Here is a 20727-nt window from a genome sequence, read left to right as displayed (position 1 = left end):
CATTCCTAACATTCTGTAACCTTGCAACCTCCTAAACCCTGGTCAGTAAAGATCAGGGGTTACAGGTCAGAGGACAGGATTGAGGGTGTATAGAGGTCTGGGGTCAGTGAAGGATACATCCAGTCGAAGAGCATCATGAAGCTGGTCTTGGCGTTGAAGGCAAAGGCGATACCTCTCAGGTCTCTGACCAGCCCCACCAACGTCCTCTTGGCCTCCTGCTCGTTGAACGTGTTGGTGCTGAACATCTGAGCAACCGCTTCAAAAGCTGCCGTCAGGGGCAGCATGAACTGTTCAAACTGGTCCTCATCCTCACCTACACACACACGAAAAGGTGAAAGAATGAAAAGTTATCCAAATAAGAATTTTATTTTAATTTTATATTACTGATAATTGTGTAGATAGGTGTGTGTGTCTACCTAGGTCGACCATCAGCAGACGTCCCAGCGCGGTGTAGAATGTGGTGCGGCATCTCATGTCGCTGAGGTTTGATTGGTTGTTCACACCCAGGAAGGAGAAGTGCTCGCTCTGACATAGGAGAAAAGCAAAAGGCATTACCGAAAAATAACTGGATCAAAAGGCATAAATTGAGTTTCAGGCAGTTAGTGGTCAGGGTAAGAGTTCTTACTGTGTGGTTGTTCAGCATGAACTGAACAGCGCTGAGTTTCACCAACTTCCTCACACTGCTGTATGTACACACACACCGTCAAGGAGACAACACAGGAGCTGGAATATAACAGAGAACGAAACCCCACCCCTTTTCACACACACAGTAAAGGATATCCTATGGAAAGGTCGTTGAGTAACTGAAGTGTCTTGGAGGTGATCGGTTCACACTGGCCCCAGTACTTCAGATTGGTGATGCTGCAATTACAAATGGTAATCAATCAATCGTTACTTCATAGTACCAGTACCAGTACCAATACCACAGTAAACTCACATTTTTCCGATGAAGACGCTCAGTACCATGGTCTCATCATTTAGCCCCAGAACCTCTGACAGCCGCCGGTACAGCTGGGACACACACAGACACACGTCATTAACCATTGGAACACCCCCCAGAGAGAGAGCAGCTACACAGCTAAAGTAGGAGAAACGAGGATATAATCATCTGCTAGCAGCGTGACACCAGCCATACATCTCCACAGGGTTGAAGACAACACACACCCATCAACTCTGCTCTCATCTCCCCAGCATGGCCGTATATTCCTCCACAACTTGGAGGTATATTATTGTGTGTGAGCAAAATGCCTTTTGTGAACAAACATGCGCACTTCACCCCCCCCCCCCCCCTTACTAGCTCTGACTTTGCTGATAGTAAACTAGTTTGTAGGGAAAGTGTACTATTAATGAGAACGTGCATACGGAAAGCATTCAGACCCCTTCTCCACATTGTTGCATTACAGCCTTGTTCTAAAATGGATTTAATTGTTCCCCCCCCCTCAATCTACACACAATACCCCATAATGACAAAGCAAAAAAAAAACAGGTTGACATTGTTGCTAATGTATATCAAATAAAACAATATTACATTTCCATAAGTATTCAGACCCTTTACTTAGTTGAAGCATCTTCGGCAGTGATTACAGCAGAGTCTTCTTGGGTATTTTTACATTTTTTATTTAACCTTTATTTAACTAGGCAAGTCAGTTAAGAACAACTTCTTATTTTCAATGACTGCCTAGGAACAGTGGGTTAACTGCCTTGTTCAGGGGCAGAATGACAGATTTTTACCTTGTCAGCTCGGGGATTCGATCCGGCAACCTTTCGGTTACTAGTCCAACGCTCTAACCACTAGGCTACCTGATGCTACAAGCTCGGCACACCTGTATTTGGGGAGTTGTCCCATTCTTCTCTGCAGATCCTCGTAAGTGCTGTCAAGTTGGATGGGGAGGGTAGCTGCACAGCTATTTTCAGGCCTCTCCAGAGATGTTCGATCAGGTTCAAGACTGGGCTCTGGCTGGGCCACTCGAGATTCAGAGACTTGTCCGGAAACAGGTTTTCATCAAGGATGTCTCTGTACTTTGCTCCGTTCATCTTTCCCTTGATCCTGACTAGTCTCCCAGTCCCTGAAAAACATCCCTGCAGCATAATGCTGCCACCATCATGTTTCACCATAGGGATGGTGGCAGGTTTCCTCCAGATGTGACGCTTGGCATTCAGGCCAAAGAGTTCAATCTTGGTTTCATCAGACCAGAGAATCTTGTTTCTCAGAGTTCTTTAGATTACTTTTAGAAAACACCAAGCGGGCTGTTATGTGGCTTCCGTCTGGCCACTAACATAAAGGCCTGATTAGTGGAGTGCTGCAGATATGGTTGTCCTTCTAGAAGGTTCTCCCATCTCCACAGAGGAACTCTGAAGCTCTGTCAGAGTGGCGGGTTCTTTGTCACCTCCCTGATTGCTCAGTTTGGCCGGACGGACATCTTTAGGAAGAGGTGGTTCCAAACGTCTTTCATTTAACTATGATGGAGGCAAGTGTTCTTGAGGACCTTCAATGCTGCATACATTTTTTGGTACCATTCCCCACATCTGTGCCTTGACACAATCCTGTCTCGGAGCTTTATGGACTATTCATTTGACCTCATGGCTTGGTTTTTGCTCTGACATACACTGTCAACTGTGGGACCTTATATAAGACAGTCAACCAATTGAAATTTACACAGGTGGACTCCAATCAAGTTGTAGAAACATCTCAAGAATGATGGAAACAGGATGCACCTGAGCTCAATTTCCAGTCTCATAGCAAAAGTTCTTAAGACTTATGTAAATAAGGTATTTCTGTTTTGTCATTATGGGGTAGTGTGTGTAGATTGATCCATTTTAGAAAAAGGCTGTAACTTAACAAAATGTGGAAAAGGGGAAGGGGTCTGAATACTTTCCAAATGCACTGTATGTGGTTTTCCAACCGAGCTATCTTCAGATAAAATATCTAACTAAGTCGCTAAATGTTTAAAATGCCAAATGAAAATGTGAGGTAGTGTGTGTGGTAGAGTGTTAAATTGAGCAGAGCTGAAGGTGATTTGCCTAAGTAGCGGGAGGGAGGGGGGATTAGAGTGAGGGGTATTATAGAGGGGTATGTATGTATCATCTGCTGGTCTTTATTGTGCTTTAATCTGACAGGTCAGACTCATACGGTCCATCTCACACATACCCAACTTGAAATATCAGACATTCCAGAGCCCTCATCATACAAATTATTCTAGAACTCCCCTGCCTCCACCCCACTGCCATTGGGCTCTTTCTGGCTTGCCATGTTAGCAGTAACACTGACCATGTCATGTCACTAGGAAGGGGTAGGAAAGGATTACTATAACACCAAACAGACATGTAGCGCGGCAGGGAGGGGGAGGGGGGGGGGCTGCTCTCTCTACTGTCGCCACTTATCTGGGCTGTTCACATTTTGCAGCCTCTGCACAGCACAAAGAAAACGCAGTCAGTCAGCCCAAGTTGTATTGTAGAAAGGCTGTGTCTGCTCTAACACACCCACAGACAATGGAGTCTGGGACAAAAGAGCTGCTAGTTAAAAGATAACACATAACTCTCACTAGTAACAGTCTAAAAGAGGGAGGGAGAGAGAGAAAGAGGGAGGGAGGGAGAGAGATTAACAGAGTTAGTCAGACATTTAATAGGATAAACTGTGTTGTCTAGGCTTGGGCGCTATCCAGATTTTCATATCGTCCTTCTCTCATCCCTGGATTTATGGTATTACTGGCATAGCACACAAGGGGGTGCTAAAAACGCAAGAAAAGTCCATTGGGCATCCATTACCAGAATGCTAACAAATTTAGCACAAACAAATAGCGAAATCACAGATGCTGTTTGTTTTTGCTTGTTAGCATTTAGCTAACATAAAATAATTGCAAAGACAGGAAAATCCAGCTAATAAAGTTATACAATAATGGCTAGTAGCTACCAAATATCATTTTTGGCGAATGTGGCCATTTACAAGAGAAATTGTGTAAATGAACAAAGGGGATGCAGCATGTGTACACGGAGCAGATGGGAGAACAGAGGGGAATTTTTTTAATAATCATTTATAAAAAAATAAAAAAGTAAAATCGCTAGAAAGAGGCAAAGGAAAACAAAAATGGTAGCTGTACAGACAACACATCCAGAGCTCTAACTTCCGGCAGCAATCCATTACAAAATATCTGATGGCAAACACTTAGTAGTTTCATACATGCTTAACTTCACCTTATGTGCGCTGTACAGACAGAGGCTCGCCAATAGATACAGAACACCATCAGCTCGCTTTCTCCCATTGTGCTATTTTACTGTACTAACACGTGACTGGCTCAACTGTTTCCCGGGGAACTACGGTAAGCTTCATAATGTGATCGGCGAAATGAAGAACGCAATCGGCTTAATCTCCAAACGTATTGCACAAGTTGACTGAAGGCATTCACTTAAAAAAAGTAGCTACAACTATTCAAGTGTATTGAAAAACTGCAAAGGAAAACCATCCTGTGAAGAGAAACCATCCTCCAAACACCCTGGTATACCGCCCAAGCCTAGCATCGTCCTTGGTGGGGGAAATTGTCCTAGACACAACATTGCTGTGGATCATCTCAACATTAGATCACATTTCAGGTCTGAAGCATAACAGTGTGTGTATGGTATCAGTACTTACCTTTGAGGACTTTTGCACCTGGTCTCCGATGTAGATTTTCCTGAACTGTTCGAAGAAGCTGAGCATGGCCAACTCCAACCGCTCGTTACCCGCCTGGGCCAGCCGCGAGTCGGTTAGGTTCATCAGCTGGAGCACCCTGAGACGACACACACACACACTGATCAATTCATCTGCTGCAGCATCCATAGCAGGGCTGTCCCAGACAACAAATCTTCGACCGAGAGCGGTCCTGTTCTTTCCACTGATCGAAATGTTTCTTTCCATTTATTGACAGACACACCCCCCTATGCGTTTGAATAAAAATTACATATGCAATGAGCTTGTCCGATGCTTTAAGCACACCGTTTGATTACACTATTACGATACAGATAACTCAAGAGCCCGATGGTCACACTTTTTTTTTTTAAATGACAGCGAGTGCCTGTGTGACTGGCGCACGTTGTCTCGCTCTCCTCCCTACTGCAGCGAAAAGGTACCACAGCAACTGTTTATTGCGCTGTCCGTGCTGATGCTGCACCATCATTACAGCCATTTAGTTGTTTTACTTGTTTCTAACTGAAAAGTTTTGGTTACCGAAATCCCTAAATTGTTTAGGAAAAACATTCCCTATTCCCTCAACCCTTGCTCTCTTAGGTGAAACATGTAAGCGTCGCATCCCACCAATATGGCCTGACCTATAGCCTATCATAATCACATAAACACTGGTAATAAACTCAGAACACTGCTGTTAGATTACAATCATTTCTTCTGACCATTTAGAAGTGCAAACAAAGTGTCCGTTCGAACAAAAATAACAGTCTATTCTAATGAAAAAATAAAGTGTGAAGCCTTTATTAAAGCAATGAAAAGCGTAAAGAAAAACAGCCGAATCTGTGAAATTGCTTTATGCAACATTTTGTCGTTGCATGAGGCTTGGTGCACACGGAATCAGTAAGCTATTAAGCACATTTAACAGTTAGGCTATTGATTATAGACCCAATTTTCTTAGACAATTAGGCAAGGGCTGTTTCCTCATCTCTGCTGCCTCCGCCACAATGTCCTCAATCCCCATTATTATGCACATAGCAACATAGGGAAAAGAGCCAATTCTACGGCGCACTAAAGACAATGTTTCAGAACCGTTGACAATGACCGTATCCAATGTGGGAGAAAGCGCATGTTATAAAATAATATTTGATTTATTAGTGTTGCGACATTTTTTACAGCCTATCGACCAATCAATGGGCCAGTCGACTAAATGGGGTCAGCCCTAATCCGGACAAATATTTCCAATAGGACATATTGGTTAGGGTGAGGATGCTTAGGGTGAGGTTGCTTGTGTGCGGACATACCGGCAGACTAGTTCTCCGTCCATGGCATCTTGCTCATCTGTGGAGGCGAAGGACACTCTTCCTCCAATGACCGCCCCGATTATATACACCAACCATGTTAACCTTCCTGTAGAGATATAATTATAAATACCAACCATGTTAACCTTCCTGTAGAGATATAATTATATACACCAACAACAACAACCTGCCTGGTAACAAAAACATGTTTAAAGCGCTATTTTGTCACATATTTCTTTGATTGATTGAGAGGGAGAGAGACTCACCCTCCTGGACAGTGATGTCGATGGTACTAGAGTTGGTAGACTGCAGTAGTTCCTGGTAGGTCTGTGCTGATTGGTCAAAGAGCTGGACCAATAGGGCACAGGTCTTCTCGTATTCACAGCGACCGATGGTGGAGAGCTGGTCTAACTGCTGCTGGACTAAACCTGCGTCATCTAGAGGGTCCTCAAGCCCATCCCTACACACACACACACACGTGAAAATGGTTTCAAAGTTCCACAATTTGACCTGTGAGTTTGAGACAGTTACCTGAGGATGATGCAGACAGACTCGAGGCGGGAGGTGATGTAGGCCTTGGTGACTTCAGGTGTGTATGTCTCTAGCAGGTGAGGCTCGGTGGCTTTAACGTAAGGGACCGACGCTGCCAGGCGCTGCCACAGGCTCAACAGGTAGTGGACAGAGTTAGGGGCAAACTCCCAGTGCTGAAACACACACAATATAAAAAGGTTAACATACAACAACGACAATCTTTTTCTGATACAATCAATAAGGAGGAAAAAGGTTTCAGCAGAACATTAACGCTTGCATCTAACATACCATCCCACCCCACGCACAAGTGACATGACTAAGGCATAGGAGCTCACACACACAGTACCTGTAAACTGGTGACAGTAAAGTTGGCTATAAGCCTGATGACTTCTGGGTAGTTTTCTACTTTGACCAGCTCTCCTAGCTGGTAGTTACTCTTCAGCCGCGCCAACAGACGACAAAACTCATGGTAGTTGTTAGGGTCTGACAGGCTCTGGAACACAAGCACAGCGGCGCTGGTTGAGGCACACGATGTGGTATCAGAGAGATATGGGTCAGCAAGAAAAAGAACCCAAAAACCAAGGATGGGTTTGAAGGGAGAACATCATTTCTCACAGCACAGGGGCATGTAGCCTAGTGGTTAGAGCGTTGGACAAGTAACTGAAAGGTTGCAAGACTGAATCCCCGAGCTGACATGGTAAAAATCTGTCGTTCTGCCCCTGAACAAGGCAGTTAAACCCACTGTTCCTAGGCCGTCATTGAAAATAAGAATTTGTTCTTTACTGACTTGTCTAGTTAAATAAAAGTAAAAAACTAAAACTAATGTTTTACATGTAACACGCAACAGTGTGTGTGTGTAATACCTGCGGGTTCTCTAGTATCCTCTTGACTCCGTCCACCAGGTGAGAGAGGAACTTGGCTCGCTCTGCGTTGTTGAACAGAGACCTCCGCACCGACGCTATCTGGACTAGACACGACAACACCTACACATACACACACACCATTAAACACTACATCCATTATGCTCTGAAGTGAATATACCAGACACACGTTCAGCTTTACTCACCAACGGGGAGAGGGAGGGAGGGATGGAATGATACAAATCAAAAAAGAGCTGGAGAGTGGAGGAATCCAAAAACGCTGCGAGAGAAAGAGAGACCGGTTAGGTTACTACACAGTAATGGGTGGCACAGCCCAGCTATTTTACAGAATTGTCAGAAGGTGTCACCTGATCTCCAGGAGGTGGGGATCTGAACAGTGCAGAGGTCATCAGAGGACTCGTCTGTGGATGTTCCGATGAAGTCATAGTTCAGACAGTTGTGGCTGAGCTTCAGCAGCTGCATCAGCAGACCATGCTGACTCTCATCATTCAGGTTCAGGTTCTTACCCGACGCCTACAAACACACACACACACACACACACACAGGTCACAAGAACGACTGGAAATGTCAATACGTTACTACAATCTCTAACACATAGGCTGCTGCTACGACTATTGCTACTGCCACCACCACTAAACACACACCTGTTTGAGGAGATTGCAGGACAGGGTGAATATGTCGAAGAGGGACGAGTCTCTGAACGACGACGCAATCTTCCTGTGTTTGGTCAGTGGGTGGCTGGTGTCTGCCTGTACACGCAAACACAGATTTAACTCACACACACACACACTTTCAAAAACACATACAACACCACCACTTTAAATGAGAGGAAAGAAGGGAAAATAAGAGTAGCTCATTTTCCCCCAACATCGGACACCCCCTAACATCGGACACCCCCTAACATCGGACACCCCCTAGTGGTTGGAGGATTAAAATCCCCCCCGAGCTCAACTTTTAAATGGCCTGGAAAATAACAGTGCGTTTTGCGACTAAAGACACCCTTCTAGCTAGCTGACCACCGATTTCCATTGAAGTTTATGCAAGTTAGGTTTTGAGAGTTTTCAACAAACAAAGAAAAGTCACATTTTGTGGGACACGCTGTATATTGTAAAATTCAACTGCGCGACAGGCCACACATTTAATATCAAACTTTTACCTAAATTATTCATGCTCATGTATATGTGAATATTAAACCGTTATCTACTTTCTCAAAACATAAGATGAATGTGTAAAACACTGAAGAAAAGACATTGGTGAAGAACCATTAAGAGTCTACAGGAGGGCGCACTGGGCTGTGCAATGGAAAGTTGACAGGCAAGCCATTGTTTTTTTACTGGAAGGCTAGCCAACTATTCAACTATCTAGTAAACACTTCGGATACGAGGTTGTCATCTCTTTTTTTTAAACAAAATTAAAAACAGACAGATCTTGTAATTTAACAAAATAGTACGGTGGCCAATAACTGGCATGCCGATAATACGGGATGTGGATTTTTTTTATAGCTAATTGCTAACATTTTTACTAGACTAATGATAACAAAACATTAAATGGCTTGATCACAAGACACCTTCAACTGTGTTATTAGATTTCTTAAACTCTGTTGAATATGCCAACAACACGAGGTGCTACGCTAGAGAGGTGTGGAGGAGAGGAAAGAGGGAGAGGTAGTGTACCTGGTTGATCTCATTGGTCAGTTGGGATAGGATGGTGACGCCTATGATGCAGTGTTCTACACTGTCCTGCTGACAGACAGACAGATACAGGCAGAGTCGATCAGCTCACTTCCTGTTTCAAGAAAACACATTCTATTGGCGACACACGGTTGTACCTGTAGGAAGCGTGTGACGTCCGCGATGACGTTTCTGAAGACATAGTCGTCTTTCTGACAGTCGAACCAGCCAAGCTTGGTGATCCTGGAGGAGACAAACACGGAGAGAATTACTCACATGGAGGAGAGACGGATGAGGAGGAGGAGAGAGGACAGCGAAGAGACGTTTACCTGGAGTACAGCTGGATCAGAGCCTGGGTAACAAACTCGGCCAACTTCGGCCGCGTCGCCAGATAGTTTAGCACATAGTTCCCTGCACACACACACAGATATGAGCCTTATGGACTGACTTGTGGAGCATGAATATAGACTCTTTGGATGTGTGTGACTGAGTCTTACGGATGTCAATGCGATGCTCCAAAGGAAGAGGGTTGCTTGTACGCGATACCAGTTTAGACAGACAGGTAGCTGCAAGGAGTTGAGAGTAGGAAGACTGGAGAGAGAGAGAGAGAGAGAGGGGAATATGGGGATACAGGCATAGACAGGAGACACCGCAACATCAGCGGAGCTTTTTTTGATCAAGTAATAATGTAATATCAACAGTTTATTGATATAGCGTCAGTGTGTGTGTGTGTATACTACTCACGCTGCCTCTCTCCAGTAGTAGCTGACACTTGCTGAGACAGTCGGGGCTGTTAGTGAACTCCACCAGGGCTTTCTCTGCCTGCAGCCTCACCCCCGTCTCTGTTGTCTCATACAGCTGCTTACATAGGATCTCTAACTGGGCTAGGCTCTACACACACACACACACACACACACACACACACACACACACACACACACACACACACACGAGAGAGAGACGAAGTGAGTAGAGCACTAAAAGCGTTCCGTGTCAACTGCCAGGAGACGGATGTATAGGTGTATTGGGCTGTGTTCAGTACGGCACAACGATGTAGACCTTTTAGACAGAAATAAGACAAGACCACAGGGGCGAGACAGACAGAGAGACGGGTGCAGTAGTGGTTAAAGGGGCTGGATGGGACTAGTCACCAGATAGTGTGTTGTACTGGGGTAATGGTTAGTTAACTTACTAACATACCAACTAAACCCATCCACCTAACTGACACTAAATCCACCAGTAACACTGCTGCCGACTATTCACCTCAGCAACCGTCAGTAACACCATTGTTGTAAAGAACTATTTACCTAATCACACACCTCCCAGCTAGCCTGACCGACACCATATTGTTTCAAGGACTAGTCAGAAGAATCCCAAAGATAGTGTGACGCTAGCTGCTGATATAGTACAGTATGTACTAGTATAGATAGGGTGGGAGCCACATGGCTGGTGAGAAGAGGACTGCCATGCATAGATAAGAGCTCAATACCCCCAACACTACTGCTGACACACACACACTAATATGGCTCCTATGAATACACAGTCCTGATGCTGTGTAGTCCATAGCTAGCTAAGGATGTGGGCTACCGATAGCATGTTATACCAGGTTCCTGAGAACAGTGTCAAGATCTAATGGTTTGAGCAGGCCAAAATAGAATGTGCGTGTCTAGAGCGTACAGTGTGCGTGTGTCGTGCATGATGACTTCGCAATAAGAGACTGTTACATCACACGGTCAGGCATCCTGACCAGAAAGCGCATCCCTCGGTGCAAATGCACCTGCAGTAATTATTGATAAGCTATCCAGGTTTCTCACGAGCCCGCTAAGCTAAAGTTACCTAAATACTGACACTGCGGATCTCTAAATTGTATATTTCTATGCACAGAATTAACATGGGAGGGGTGAAGACAATTTAATCAACACATAGGTGTTGCTACATAGCTACATGTCCGACTTAGCTATCAACAAAATGATTAGCCAGATACTGTTGCATCAGCAGTGTAGCTGGCTAAGTTAAGTAGTCACCGACAGCTTGAGGTTACTACAAACACAAAAAGGAGCTATGGACAGCACGAGGCAGATATACACAAAGACTTTGTCATTTCAACAGAAACACCGTAGAAAGCACAGTAAATGTGCTTTACAGCATTAAACACTGACTCCACTGTGGGTAAAATTATGAAAAATACTTAACTAATTGGAAGCCTATGGTAAAAATTACTTTAACATAATGTATTTCTTTTCAGTAATAGCTTATGCCTACTGTAGATTAAAATGATCTGTTCCAGGCAACAATCTCATGCTGTCGGGTGAGACATGAAGCTCAGACTATTTTAGTAAAGTGGGTGTGAAGTGGAATAACATTTTCAGCAGCTGCTGGATTGACTTGCTTATAAGTATCTTTATTGCTAGCCAACTTTGAATTACTGCATGTTTTCTAACCTAACCGAACAAGCTAGCTAGCTGGCTAACGTTGCCACAAGCCATTTCGGTCTTTACTAAATTGCTCGGCAAAATATTGACGTACAACCTAAGAAAACATCACCCAAAAATAAATTTTGTGATGATGATAGGCCTCGCTGTACAACAGCTTCTGAATGCCATAAAGAACACACTTGAGGTCAGATACATAACCGTTTGCAGACCAGGAGTGTCTGTATAGCCTCTCCCCACTAACCATTTGTTTAATTTAAACATTGTTCCATAATGTTACAATATTAGCTAAACCTGTTCACTTTACCAGTAGTGTGCAAACATTTGGTGGCACAGAAAAAAAAAAAAAGGTTGTGAGAAAAAAAGGTTGTGAGTCTGGTAAAAATAAATTAGTGGTATTGTGTAGGCCAGGGCTTCCAACCCTGTTCCTGGAGAGCTACCGTCCAGTAGGTTTTCATTACAGCCCTAATCTAGCGCACCTGACAGGGTTCGCTTAGGAAAATTTGGCGCTGGACAAAGTGACCGGCAAGATTTCAATTTACTGGACATTTGAGAAACTTACCAGACATCCAATGCCTTAGGGCGTCCACACACAGTGCTCAAAGTCACATTCAGATTATTGGAATTCATCTTAATAGAAATTAGCCTGTAAAGTTTTTTATAAAGTATGCCAACATTACGTGCTTTCAATAAAACCTAACATTGTCCGTGGCGTCGTCATCCCTGCTATAAATCATAAACTAATATAATTTAAAACACTTAGCCTTGAAGAACAAGTTGCCTACACAGTAATAAAACAATGTCAAAATATATCTGTAAAATATAATTTCCAAATGACCTGTCCTATAGGCTATTTGTATGAACATTTTAATTAATAAATAACAAAACACGTTTTCAAATACAATCTAGGCCTCTCCAATTTCATTTAGCCTAGGCATGAACATTTTAATTAGGCCTAATAAATAACAAAAACATGGCTCTCTAGTAACACCTGGGCCGACCCGCCCCACTCCCACTGCGATTCTGCACCACAGCAGTGGAAGGAGGCCACGCCAGACAGTCACAAAATGAAAAAAATTATAAAACTGATGTTGGACAAACAAATTCGATATGTAAATAAACATAATTTGTTAAGACTGGTTCATTGAAAGAAAGCTTATTTTACAATGCTCATGTGAAACAAAGACAGAGCCATGTATTTATGAAAGCACTTGTTTCCAAAGCTCAAATGATACCTCTTTTTACACTTCTACTGGGTGATGTAAAATTTATTGTAATTTAAACCATCGTGGGGTCTTGACTCGTGTCATGTGTGATATAAATGGCTTACTGATAACTCTGTTTCCTACTAAAGGCAGTTGGCTGCCTAGTGACTGCAAAACGAACTCACCGATGTGAAGTTGGCAACGATGTTTACAAGTTGCACTACTGAATAAGCGCAACTAAAATGAACCAATTGCGCATGATACACATCATCACTCTACTCAAGCCATTCCAAATCTTTATACATGACACAGGTGCAGCATATGCAGAACAGCTAGGACCAGGCCTGACCAACACAATCATTTGCCTCTAATTTACTTGCGTTTGCGGCGGGCCTTGGCCTGCTCAAAGGTAGTCGCTGCTGTTGGGAAGCTTGCAGCCTTGTTACTAAGTCCTCAAGAAGGCGTGATCTTGACTGTCTCTGGTGTTTACTCTGTTTTGGAGAAAGAATCCCCTCTCAGCAGGTACACTGGGAACAGGGATAATCAACTAAATCTTTGCCAATTTTGGAGCACAACTGGTATTTCCATCTCCCAGACAATTTGGCAGGAAATTTTATTTACCAACTTTTCATTTAATACTTTTAAAAAAATGTATAGGTCAAAAGCAGGCATTTCCCAGTGAACAGAAACCCTGGCATCTGATTTGAATAATTAGCTGGTTGATCAGCTGCATCAAGTTAGTTACAACTGGGGTTGGATAGAAAAAAAAAACTACAGGAGAATAGCTCTCCAGGAACAAGGTTGGGGAGCCTTGGTGTAGGCTATAGCAATGTTTTATCTAGCCGTCTTATTTTAATTTGTTCAATGCCTCAATTGATTTCATAAACTATATTGGATATATGCTGTAGGTTCAACCCAAGATGAACACTGAAGATGGACCTCAACCTGTTCTCAACCACTACTTTGACCCATTCTTCCAAGAGCTCACAGAGTTTGAATGAAGACCTCTGGTGAGGTACATGTACACACACAACTTGACATGTCCCTTGTCATCAGTCTGTCAGTGCTGTCATTCAATTGTGCACCCACAGTGCTGTCATTCAACTGATTTTTTTTCTATGCTTGTCCTAGGGGTTAGAAGAGCTGACAAATCCAAACTGAGGATGATTGTTCCGGAGCCCCATGAGGAACACCGGACACTTCGAGGACTTCTCGCTTCTGTCCAAATGGTCCCGTTGTGGGTTTCACTGCCTCTGCCCCTTACCCCAAATAGAGTTGCCTCTGATAGATCTAGGATTGTACCCAATCCCAATTGTAACTCTGTCTCTCCCTCCACAGCACACCCAAATATAATTTTTAAATTAGTGTCGTAATGATGCTCCTATTTGGTTAAATGGGTTAACTGTTGTTACTTCTTTTGCCAATTCTGTTAATTTGCTGTTACCAATTTGAATAAATGCATGTACAAATGTATTGTTTGTCTTACATTTAGATTAAGACACCAGATTTGCCAGCTTATTACTGTCATTTTCATTTACAGCAAAGATGTAATACATTTCATAGTACTATGTTTTTTTACTGTAAAATATTACAGCATCTCTAAATGCACAGCAGGGTTGAGAGAAAAAATGTTTTTATTTAACTAGACAAATCAGCTAAGAACAAATTCTTATTTACAATGACGGCCTAGGAACAGTGGGTTAACTGCCTTCTTCAAGGTACACATCTGTCGTTCTGCCCCTGTCAGCTCGGGGATTCGATCCAGCAACCTTTCGGGCAACTGGCCCAACGCTCTAACCACCAGGCTACCTCTTAAGCTGGCAACTCCGGTGCCAGTATAATGCTGTACATTTGCAGGTAAACATTTTTCAATGTAGTTTATGTATTCATTGCTTGAGGTGACGGCTGTAAGTGCTACCTAATGTCAATGGTACAAGGTGCCCACATGACAGCTCGACATAGCTAGCTTGTAGCTGGAATGCTGGCTATGTAGAATTGGCTGGAAAGCTGGCTAACGTTAACGTTAGTTGATTTGCTAATGCTATGCTAGCTAACTATGCGTGTCAGTTTCGCAATGTAACATTGTTCTGGTTGCATAATGTGCACGGTGTGGTTTAAGTAGCCAAATAACAACGATGCACGAGCTGTCGAGCTAGCGACATTGCTGCTCACAGCGTGTAAAAACGCAATGATATTTCGAAAGGGGTAGCGCGGGAGAAATGTATTGTGCTGCTTGTAAGCTAGCAACAGCCAACTCCTTCGCTAACCAATAGCACAACATTGAGGTCTGACCAAGCAAGCCAATCACAATCCAACAATTACATTTGCACATTAGATACATTTTAGTTCAGAGCCGCGAATGCGGTCTTGAGTTGCTAACCAATTAGTGCTAGCTAACAACTTAGCTAGCGTTACTGTAGCAAGTTAGCCCCCCTCCATCTTCTCCTAGCTAGCAGATAGGCCTACCCATTGAACATATCTGTTGAAGGGTTTGTTTGGCGTTACTTCCTTAAATAGGCAAGAGATAAAACACAATAACTAGCCGGTACAAGCGATACAATCGCCCAGTTGAAACAGTCCTCTTTCATAAACAAAAATGTGTTCTGTCCGCATCTATAGGTAGTTAGCTAGCTAAACGGCGAAAGTTAACGTTACACGATGACAGGCCACAAGTCAACACTGCAGCCCGCATCCTATACATATATCCCACACAACCTGTACGGCGACTGTTTAATGGATGCATTCACTCTATATATCAAATAACGTATCGAAATATATATTACAGCTCATTCAAATAGTTATTGTGGATTTATATACTACAAAAACATAAAGCTGTGGTTACCTGCACATGATCCGCCATTTTGCTCCATTCATGCTCCTCTCTCACTCCCCCTAACAAAGTGCATGCGCGCAGATTTTCACATTCAGTAAGCATTTACGCTCGCGAGTCGCGCAATCCTTACGAAAGTTGCCCCATGCAACTTTACAGAATTTTAAAATCCGTAAAATAAAATACGGCTCACATAAAACAAACCTTGCTCTTTGTTTACCTCGCTCTTAAAGGGAAACTGCTTAATTGCGTTATTTTCTGTTCTGAAATGAGAATTAATCAAACACTATAGAAAGGTTTATGAGTGTGGCACTGCATGCTAAACATTAGTTAAATATGTAGTCTTCCAGTCCTATGTGTCCGCTTTGGGGATTGGGGACATACATGTTGTAAACCTTTGCTTCCTTTAATAATGCTTTGTTTCACAGTCTAGATGAGCCAACAGAAGTCTTCAGGTCTCATGTGGTTACACAACATGGAAGGCTGGTTTCAAACTACTTTTACACTACACCACATTTTGACCTAATTATTCTTGCAGATATCCAGCCGAGATACAGGCCCAATGTGACTGACAGGATTTGAACTTGGGTCTCCAGGTTCCAAAAAAAGCACATAACCCCCTATACCAAAACCTGTGCATTCGCTCAATGAACCATTGGGGAGCCAAAACAAGTCATCAGGTCTCAGCTAACGTTACTCAAGTCGATCATCTCTGTTACACTTTTACATGATCACAGATGGACCACTAGGCCTAAAAGACCATTCTCAGTGAGGTCAGCCAGGGCCATTCTCATGAATATGGATTTCCAGGACAGTTCCATGTTTTACCACCAGATGACACCCCCCTCTAACAGTCTATGGTTGAATCGTTTGGTTGAAAAATAATAATAAAAAGTGCCTGCTTTATGACTACAGGAGAATATATTGTAAATGTCATCATGTCTCAATGGGAAGGTCTGCTGGTGAGATGAGAGGTATACCCTGGTGTTGTCCAGTCACAGTCTGACCTAACCTGTCTGCAGCAGGAGACTGGCTGGGGAGGGAGAAAGATCAAATCATATTTGTCACATGCACAGAATACAATAGGTGTAGACCTTACTGTGAAATGCTTACTTTACAACCCCTTAAACAATAATGCAGTTCAGGAAATAGAGTTAAGAAAACATTTACTAAATAAAGTAGAAAATAAAATAATTTATTATAGGCATCAGATTAGTGTCCTGCTCCTTGAAAGCACCAGTTCCAGCCTTTAGCTCGGTGCGGATGTTGCCTGTTTTTATTAGAGACTTTTTTTATTTCACCTTTATTTAACCAGGTAGGCCAGTTGAGAACAAGTTCTCATTTACAACCGCAACCTGGCCAAGATCAAGCAAAGCAGTGTGACACAAACAACAACACAGAGTTACACATGGAATAAAGAAACGTACAGTCAATAACACAATAGAGAAGTCTATATACAGTGTGTGCAAATGAAGTAAGATTAGGGAGGTAAGGCAATAAATAGGCTGTAGTGGCGAAATAATTACAATTTAGCAAATAAACACTGGAGTGACAGATGTGCAGAAGATGAATGTGCAAGTAGAGATACTGGGGTGCAAATGAGCAAAAAATATATAAATAAAATAAATAACAATATGGAAATGAGGTAGTTGGATGGGCTATTTAAAGATGTACAGGTGCAATGATCTGTAAGCTGCTCTGATAGCTGATGCTTAAAGTTAGTGAGGGAGATATGAGTCTCCAGCTTCAGTGATTTTTGCAATTTGTTCCAGTCATTGGCAGCAGAGACGGAAAGGAAGGAAAGGAAAGACGGCCAAATGAGGAATTGGGGGTGACCAGTGAAATATACCTGCTGGAGTGCGTGCTACGGGTGGGTGCTGCTATGGTGACCAGTGAGCTGAGATAAGGTGGGCTTTACCTAGCAAAGACTTATAGATGACCTGGAGCCAGTGGGTTGAGCAACGAATATGAATATGTAGCAATGGGCAGCCAACAAGAGCATACAGGTCGCAGTGGTGGGTAGTATATGGGGCTTTGATGACGAAACGGATGGCACTGTGATAGACTGCATCCAATTTGCTGAGTAGAGTGTTGGAGGCTATTTTGTAAATGACATCACCAAAGTCAAGGATCGGTAGGATAGTCAGTTTTACAAGGGTATGTTTGGCAGCATGAGTGAAGGAGGCTTTGTTGCGAAATAGGAAGCCAAATCTCAATTTAATTTTGGATTGGAGATGCTTAATATGAGTCTGGAAGGAGAGTTTACAGTCTAACCAGACACATAGGTATTTGTAGTTGTCCACATATTCTAAGTCAGAACCGTCCAGAGTAGTGATGCGAGGCAGGCGGGCGGGTGCGGGCAGCGATCGGTTGAAGAGCATGCATTTAGTTTACTTGCATTTAAGAGTAGTTGGAGGCCGTGGAAGGAGAGTTGTATGGCATTGAAGCTCGTCTGGAGGTTTGTTAACACAGTGTCCAAAGAAGGGCCAGATGTATACAGAATGGTGTTGTCTGCGTAGAGGTGGATCAGAGAATCACCAGCCGCAAGAGTGGTATCATTGATGTATACAGAGAAAAGAGTCGACCCAAGAATTGAACCCTGTGGCACCCCCTTAGAGATTGCCAGAGGTCCGGACAACAGGCCCTCCGATTTGACACACTGAACTCTGTCTGAGAAGTAGCTGGTTAAACAGGCGAGGCAGTCATTTGAGAAACCAAGGCTGTTGAGTCTGCCCGATAAGAATGCAGTGATTGACAGAGTCGAAAGCCTTGGCCAGGTCGATGAAGACGGCTGCACAGTATTGTCTTTTGTCAATGGTGGTTATGAAGTCGATTAGGACCCTGAGCGTGGCTGAGGTGCACCCATGACCAGCTCGGAAACCAGATTGCATAGCGGAGAAGGTACGGTGGGATTTGAAATGGTCGGTGATCTGTTTGTTAACTTGGCTTTCAAAGACCTTAGAAAGGCATGGTAGGATAGATATAGGTCTGTAAAAGTTTGGGTCTATAGTGTCTCCCCCTTTGAAGAGGGGGATGTCCGCGGCATCTTTCCAATCTTTGGGGATCTCAGATGAAACAAAAGAGAGGTTGAACAGGCTAGTAATAGGGGTTGCAACAATTGTGGTGGATAATTTTAGAAAGAGAGGGTCCAGATTGTCTAGCCCAGCTGATTTGTAGGGGTCCAGATTTTTCAGAACATCAGCTATCTGGATTTGGGTGAAGGAGAAATGGGAGAGACTTGTGCAAGTTGCTGTGTGGGGTGCAGAGCTGTTGACCGGGGTAGGGGTAGCCAGGTGGAAAGCATGGCCAGCCGTAGAGAAATGCTTATGGAAATTCTTGATTATCGTAGATTTATCGGTGGTGACAGTGTTTCCTAACCTCAATGAAGTGGGCAGCTGGGAGGAGGTGCTCTTATTCTCCATGGACTTGACAGTGTCCCAGAACATTTGGGAGTTTGCGCTACAGGATGCACATTTCTGTTTGAAAAAGCTAGCCTTTGCTTTCCAACTGCCTGTGTATATTGGTTCCTAACTTCCCTGAAAAATTGCATATCGCGGAGGCTATTCGATGCTAATGCAGTACGCCACAGGATGTTTTTGTGCTGGGCAAGGGCAGTCAGGTCTGGCGTGAACCAAGGGCTATATCTGTTCCTGGTTCTACATTTATTGAACGGGGCATGCTTATTTAAGATGGTGAGGAATGCACTTGTAAAGAGCAACCAGACATCCTCTACTGATGGGATGAGGTCAATATCCTTCCAGGATACCCTGGCCAGGTCGATTAGAAAGGCCTTCTGGCTGAAGTGTTTTAGGTAGCGTTTGACAGTAATGAGGGATGGTCGTTTGACCGCGGACCCATTACGGACGCAGGCAATGAGGCAGTGATCGCTGAGATCCTGGTTGAAGACAGCCGAGTTGTATTTAGAGGGCAGGTTGGTCAGGATGATATCTATATCTGCCCGAGTTTACGGATTTGGGGTTGTACCTGGTAGGTTCTACACACAATACCCATAATGACAAAGCAAAAACAGTTTGGGTATGACGCTACACTCTTGGCACACTTGTATTTGGGGAGTTTCTCCCATTCTTCTCTGCTGATCCTCTCAAGCTCTGTCAGGTTGGATGGGGAGCATCGCTGCACAGCTATTTGAAGGTCTCCCGAAAGATATTAGATTGGGTTCAAGTTCGGGCTCTGACTGGGCCACTCAAGGACATTCAAAAACTTATCCTGAAGCCACTCCTGCATTGTCTTGGCTGTGTGCTTAGGGTCATTCTCCTGTTGGAAGGTGAACCTTCGCCCAAGTCTGAGGTCCTGAGCGGTGTGGAGCAGGTTTTCATTAAGGATCTCTCTGTACTTTGCTCCGTTCATCTATACCTCAATCCTGACTGGTCTACCAGTCCCTGCCTCTATAAAACATCCCCACAACATGATGCTACTACCACCATGCTTTCACCGTAGGGATGGTGGCAGGTTTCCCCAAGATGTGACCCTTGGCATTCAGGCCAAAGAGTTCAATTTTGGTTTCATCAGACCAGAGACTCTTGTTTCTCATGGTCTTAGAGTCCTTTAGGTACCTTTTGGCAAATTCCAAGTGGGCTCTCATGTGCCTTTTACTGAGGAGTGGCTTCTGTCTGGCCACTCTACCATAAAGACCTGTTTGGTGGAGTGCTGCAGAGATGGTTGTTCTTCTGGAAGGTTCTCCCATCTCCACAGTAGAACTCTAGAGCTCTGTCAGTGACCATCGGGTTCTTGGTCATCTTGCTGACCAAGGCCCTTCTCCCAGATTGCTCATTTTGCCTGGGCAGACAGCTCTAGGAAGAGTATTGGTGGTTCCAAACTTTTTCAATATAAAAATGATGGAGGCCACTGTGTTCTAGGGGAACTTCAATGCTGCAGAAATGCTTTGGTACCCTTCCCCAAATCTGTGCCTCGACACAATCCTGCCTCGGAGCTCTACAGACAATTCCTTCGACCTCATGGCTTGGTTTTTGCTCTGATAACTGTGGGCCTTATATAGTGTTGTGAAAATACTTAAACAGGGGCACTCAATGTTAATATTAAATTGCAGGGAAGATTTGTTCAATCAGTGACTTGCACAAACACAGAAATTGGTTTATAGAAAAGCACAGAAATGTGTTATCAGAAAAGCACAAACATAAAAATGGCCATCGCATTCCATCCTCTTATCACTTGTGTGAAAATAATCATAACATTTCAATGTAA

At 43.6% G+C, this 20727-nt stretch overlaps 2 protein-coding genes and 1 long non-coding RNA gene across 9 annotated transcripts in view; 2 read left to right on the top strand and 1 right to left on the bottom strand.

Annotated features, from left to right (window-relative positions):
- LOC135517740 (exportin-7) overlaps positions 1-15622 on the bottom strand; it is a 30366-nt gene extending 14744 nt beyond the window's left edge. For 3 of the 5 annotated variants that reach the window (XM_064942307.1, XM_064942309.1, XM_064942312.1), the window contains exons 1-20: positions 15517-15622; positions 9782-9928; positions 9535-9628; positions 9367-9448; positions 9196-9280; positions 9041-9109; positions 8012-8116; positions 7715-7880; positions 7553-7626; positions 7350-7469; positions 6833-6979; positions 6487-6659; positions 6222-6415; positions 5959-6064; positions 4628-4763; positions 938-1011; positions 781-861; positions 626-689; positions 417-525; positions 118-313 (exon numbers count right to left, since the gene is read on the bottom strand). In XM_064942307.1, the coding sequence (XP_064798379.1) occupies positions 118-313; positions 417-525; positions 626-689; positions 781-861; positions 938-1011; positions 4628-4763; positions 5959-6064; positions 6222-6415; positions 6487-6659; positions 6833-6979; positions 7350-7469; positions 7553-7626; positions 7715-7880; positions 8012-8116; positions 9041-9109; positions 9196-9280; positions 9367-9448; positions 9535-9628; positions 9782-9928; positions 15517-15609 (2315 nt within the window). In that variant the 5' untranslated portion in view covers positions 15610-15622. The remainder of the gene's footprint in view (positions 1-117; positions 314-416; positions 526-625; positions 690-780; positions 862-937; positions 1012-4627; positions 4764-5958; positions 6065-6221; positions 6416-6486; positions 6660-6832; positions 6980-7349; positions 7470-7552; positions 7627-7714; positions 7881-8011; positions 8117-9040; positions 9110-9195; positions 9281-9366; positions 9449-9534; positions 9629-9781; positions 9929-15516) is intronic. The other 2 variants (XM_064942308.1, XM_064942311.1) reach the window with 1 other exon arrangement.
- LOC135517742 (uncharacterized) lies at positions 10725-14139 on the top strand. 3 transcript variants are annotated; one of them, XR_010452079.1, is made up of 3 exons: positions 10725-11202; positions 11283-13689; positions 13806-14139. It is a non-coding gene; the product is annotated as an uncharacterized LOC135517742 (long non-coding RNA). The 3 variants fall into 3 exon arrangements; XR_010452078.1 differs by having other exon boundaries at positions 10725-11656; positions 13583-13689; XR_010452077.1 differs by having other exon boundaries at positions 10725-13196; positions 13583-13689.
- The window catches only part of rasgrf2a (Ras protein-specific guanine nucleotide-releasing factor 2a), a 60569-nt gene continuing 54217 nt past the window's right edge, over positions 14376-20727 (top strand). Inside the window, exon 1 of the mRNA XM_064942305.1 lies at positions 14376-14531. The gene's annotated coding sequence lies outside the window, so the exon portion shown is untranslated. The remainder of the gene's footprint in view (positions 14532-20727) is intronic.

The sequence above is a fragment of the Oncorhynchus masou genome, chromosome 28 (genome assembly GCF_036934945.1).
Source record: "Oncorhynchus masou masou isolate Uvic2021 chromosome 28, UVic_Omas_1.1, whole genome shotgun sequence".
Lineage (NCBI taxonomy): Eukaryota > Metazoa > Chordata > Actinopteri > Salmoniformes > Salmonidae > Oncorhynchus > Oncorhynchus masou.
The sequence above is the reverse complement of the archived record's forward strand: the minus strand, read 5'-3'. Positions and strand labels throughout refer to the sequence as shown.